General features: G+C 50.1%; 1 protein-coding gene across 1 annotated transcript; it reads right to left on the bottom strand.

The window, feature by feature from the left end:
• Positions 1-1,839: 1,839 nt before the first annotated feature.
• LOC119353874 (ninja-family protein 1) lies at positions 1,840-4,001 on the bottom strand. Its single transcript, XM_037620574.1, has 2 exons — positions 3,245-4,001; positions 1,840-2,541 (listed from the first exon to the last, which is right to left on the bottom strand). The coding sequence occupies exons 1-2, from the start codon at positions 3,744-3,746 to the stop codon at positions 2,096-2,098; spliced, it is 948 nt and encodes a 315-aa protein (XP_037476471.1). The 5' UTR covers positions 3,747-4,001; the 3' UTR covers positions 1,840-2,095.
• Positions 4,002-4,007: the final 6 nt, after the last annotated feature.

Raw genomic sequence — 4,007 nt, 5'->3', positions numbered from 1 at the left:
ACTAGAGTAAAATGACAACTAGCTAACATACAAGCATACGGGAGCTGCAAGATATAACTCTAGAGTAAACATGATGAACCTCACAGAGATGAATGCATATAAGTTGCGAAGAACTGAGCACCGAGGGGAAACTCGGGGCAGAGGATAATACAAAGAGAGGAAAAAATACTAAAAGTAATGCAAGTAGAGACAAAATCAGTGGTGCTCGATGGTGACAAGTGATTTGTTCGACCAGTTCACACTTCTACCAAAGTGCTACTTCTGGTTGGATGGACTTATGATTCAACACGAGAGAAAATCTCTATCCATCCTATTATCCTTGACCTGAAGTTCCTCAAACTCGGATTGATTTACTCTCGGTAGATTCTTCAAGGCAATCTCCAAACTTTCACAGACTTGTCCTTGGAAAACCACAATGACTCTTGGTTGCTCGGACCGATGCCTAACCGTCTAGTGGATGTGCACTCCAAAAGAGTAATAGGCACAAGCTTCTTTTCAATCTAGTTATTCACAATGTTCAATCACTTCACATATTTTTGGCTCTAGGGTTTTCTCTCTAGGATTTGCTCAATTTTCTCGTAGAGTGGGTTGCTCAGACAAACTCTTGTCAAATCAAACAACGCAACCAACTGTTGCAGGATGGGGTGGGCGGCTATTTATTTTGGAGCAATCCCGAGGTGTGAAATGACCAATAGGGACACGTGACACCTAATGGCCAATCGACATGTGGCATTATGGATGGATTTCAAACTCACGCAATAACTTACTTTAGGAACAAGTCTAGCCGATTCAACGGTTTGTGATTTTTTTCTCTAAGTCCCGAAGAACTTTGTCTCAGACTCGGAGAAAAATTGCTCTGCATGAAGAGATTTCTCTTGTCTTCACTCGGAGAAATAGTTTTATGATTGAGCACACATCGAACACCTAAACCTCAACTGCATTTGGATCTCACCCTCCTAATAGTACGGTTTGCCCTCTGACTAAATAGAGAAAAATGAAACTAGAAAACAACTATGTATTCACTGACTTTATTCTTCTCGCAACAGTCAATTGTTCCTCTTACGACTCAACGAAACAATTGCTCTTCGATTCAATTTTAGGGGTCATCTCCCACACGAATAATAATCTCCTCTATCACTCCAGCATACTTCTCTTAACTCCTGAGAAACTTACTTCTTGTGTATACTCGCAAACACATTAGTCCCCCAAGGAGAAAACCCACTCTGCCCCTCTACGGTCGAGGACAAGAATGGGAAGGAAGCGACAGAGGAGCATAAGGAAGAAGAGAGAGCACAAATCAAATGGCAGATTGCTACTATTGTGCATTTTTTCCTTGCAAAGCACAACATAAATACATGGAAACTCTTCATTACCATTTACCAGCTATACCAATTTGGTCGAGATCCCCAAAACGCAGTAGATTACAAGGAGTTTGTTTGTGAAGACATGAGGAAGGGGGGAAGGGAGCATAGGCGAACGAATCCAAGCCATGCAATGGTTCAAGTAGGAAGGAACCGACATATGAATCACCACAATTCTCATTGGTGCCTCCTTCTCATGGCCATCGTCATGGTCTAAATGAAGAGGAGAAAGAGAGGAACTGTAGGTGGATCTAGGTCCAAGCTCTTGAAAAGAAGTCATTGAATAGAGAAATATTGGAGATTTCTACAGTACTGTACATTTTTGTTCCTTGCAAACCACAACATATTCATTTAAACTCTTCGTTACCAACCAGTTATACCAACTTGGCCGGGATCTCCAAAGCGCAATAGCTTCCGAATATGTGAAACCGGATGGCGTTGGAGTTGATACGCGTTCAGAGTAAGCGGTAACTGAACATGGCAAAATCGACTTCTCCTAAACCTTACACATTTACAGTTAGTGCGAGGCCACGCGCATCGACTGAAGCAGCATATCCATTGTGGACACTGTGAAGCTGATAATTCTCTCAAATTAGTTCACTCCCTTAACTTACAGTAAACACCTCAGGCAGGCCGCTAAACATAATACACTGTAATGATAGCTAAAAATTCAGAGTAAAAAAGGAAAGAGAGGAAAAGAGCGTCTCTCCCCCTAGGTACACATTCCGGCGGCATTACAAGAAGACCGACGGCGAGGGGTTGACGACGATGTGCCTGAGCGGGTTCGTGACGTCGCCGCCGCCGGCGTGCTTCACGAACTCCGCCGGCGTGAGGAAGTTGCCGTGGCAAACGCACACTATCCTCACCTCCTCCCCTTTCCTGTACTTGTACAGGAAGCCGTCGATCTTCTTGCCGTTGGGGCCGTCCACCTTGGACGAGACCATCGGCATGTCCTCCATCATGCTCTTCCGCAGGTCGCCGGTGCTCGTCGTGCGCATCGTCAGCGACCGGAGGGTCCGCAACGGCGGTTGCTCCTTGACGATGCCGTTCGGCAGCTTCCCGGCCGCCGGAGATGGTGCCGGCGGCGGGAGGGATTTGTTCTGGTTGCTGGCATTGTTATTATTATCGGAAGATATCTCCATGCTCGATGTGCTCTTCACCTCAGCGCCATCACCGCTACCTGCACCAATGCAGAGGAGGAGGAGATGTCACATTTTCATATTCCAACATGTCAATAAAGATTCATATCCCAATGTGCTCTTTTCCGTTTACTAATCGTCAGTGCTTTCCAGTTTTTCAGGTAGACAATTCAAATCATATATGTTTAGCAGCTGCTCGGATAGTGATTAGCCTCAATAATCAGACTCTGACGCTACGTAACTACTGACTAGTAGTGACTAAAAGCTTAGAAGCTGCTTAGAAACATGCCGTAGAAGGCATCTCTCCAGACCCTAGGAGCAACAGCACGGCTCGAAATAATCCCAGAAATGACATCACCCAAAACAAACGCCCCGAAAAGAACACAACAAATCCCATGCGTACGTGGAAGCATCATCAGGTTGTGCAGAAAAGAATTCCCCATTTCTAACGAATTTGGCGAAAAAGAAAAGCATCGGCTGAGCTAGCGTTCTAACGAATCGATCCCGGTAAATCACAATACCAAAGCAAGATCCATGGCAAAGAACACTCGACTTTTTAGATCCCCCCTCTGCCCATGCATCTCCTACCGAAAGAACTACGGTGAGCTCGGCATGACACCGACCTGCATGGATCGCCGAGAGCTTAACAGGCAGCTGGATGAATAATTCGAGCAAGGAAGCGCAATAGAACAGTGGGACTTGCAAGCTGATTGTAGCGAATAGTTGGTGAAAGCATGTGCATACCTTGCTCGGGCATGCTTGAGGAGGGGTTCCCCTGGTCGACGACGGAGCGGCGGAGCTGGAACGCGCTGGGGTAGAGCGGCTCCTGGGCGTCGTCCCGGCTGCTGCTGCCGCCGGACTTGCCGGAGTTCATGGAGGTGCGGCGCTCGAGGCGCTTGCGCTTGGCCTGGAGGCGCTTGAGGCTCTGCATCTCGCGCCGGCGCCACCGCTCCTCCTCGGTCTCGGTGGGGAGCGAGCTGGTGCGCATCAGCGGCGCCGGCGGGGGCGTCGCGGCGGCGAGGTCGTCGCTGGTGCCCGGGAGCGAGCACATGGCGGCGAGGGAGGAGGAGCGCACCAGCCGCGGCTTCTTGGCGTCCCGGCCGGAGTTGGCGCCGAAGCAGCCGCCCAGGGACAGGCCGAGGCTGAGCTCGACCACCTCGTCCGCCTCGCCGGCGCCGCCCCCCGCCTTGTCCGACGCCGCCCCCTTCTCCCCGCCGAACCTGCCCAAGAAGTCCCTCGACGCCATGTCCGTCCGGCAGAGAGAGAGAGCAAGCAATTCCCCGCCGCGAAGCACACGCCAATCCCTCCTCCCCCGAAGCTCCAAGGACGGCCAAATTCTCAGGAACGCCTCGCCATTGCCGCGAATCCGTCCCGCGCGGGGCAATTCTCGGTCTCCAAACCCAGAGGGAAGAACATCACAGCGCCCAGGGAGGAACAAACAATCGACGAGCGCCGGGCAAGCAGAGCCAGTAGAATCGGCGGCAATCAGATCCCTCCGACGCGCGTG

This window comes from Triticum dicoccoides, chromosome 2A (assembly GCF_002162155.2).
Source record: "Triticum dicoccoides isolate Atlit2015 ecotype Zavitan chromosome 2A, WEW_v2.0, whole genome shotgun sequence".
NCBI lineage: Eukaryota > Viridiplantae > Streptophyta > Magnoliopsida > Poales > Poaceae > Triticum > Triticum dicoccoides.
This window is presented reverse-complemented; position numbering and strand designations above follow the sequence as displayed.

Bases quoted from the DNA above. Each gene is read 5' to 3' on its own strand.
- LOC119353874 (XM_037620574.1), bottom strand. From the start codon at position 3,746: ATGGCGTCGAGGGACTTCTTGGGCAGGTTCGGCGGGGAGAAGGGGGCG. The intron at 2,542-3,244 runs GTATGCACATGC...GCATTGGTGCAG, and splicing joins CTCAAGCATGCCCGAGCAAG to GTAGCGGTGATGGCGCTGAG.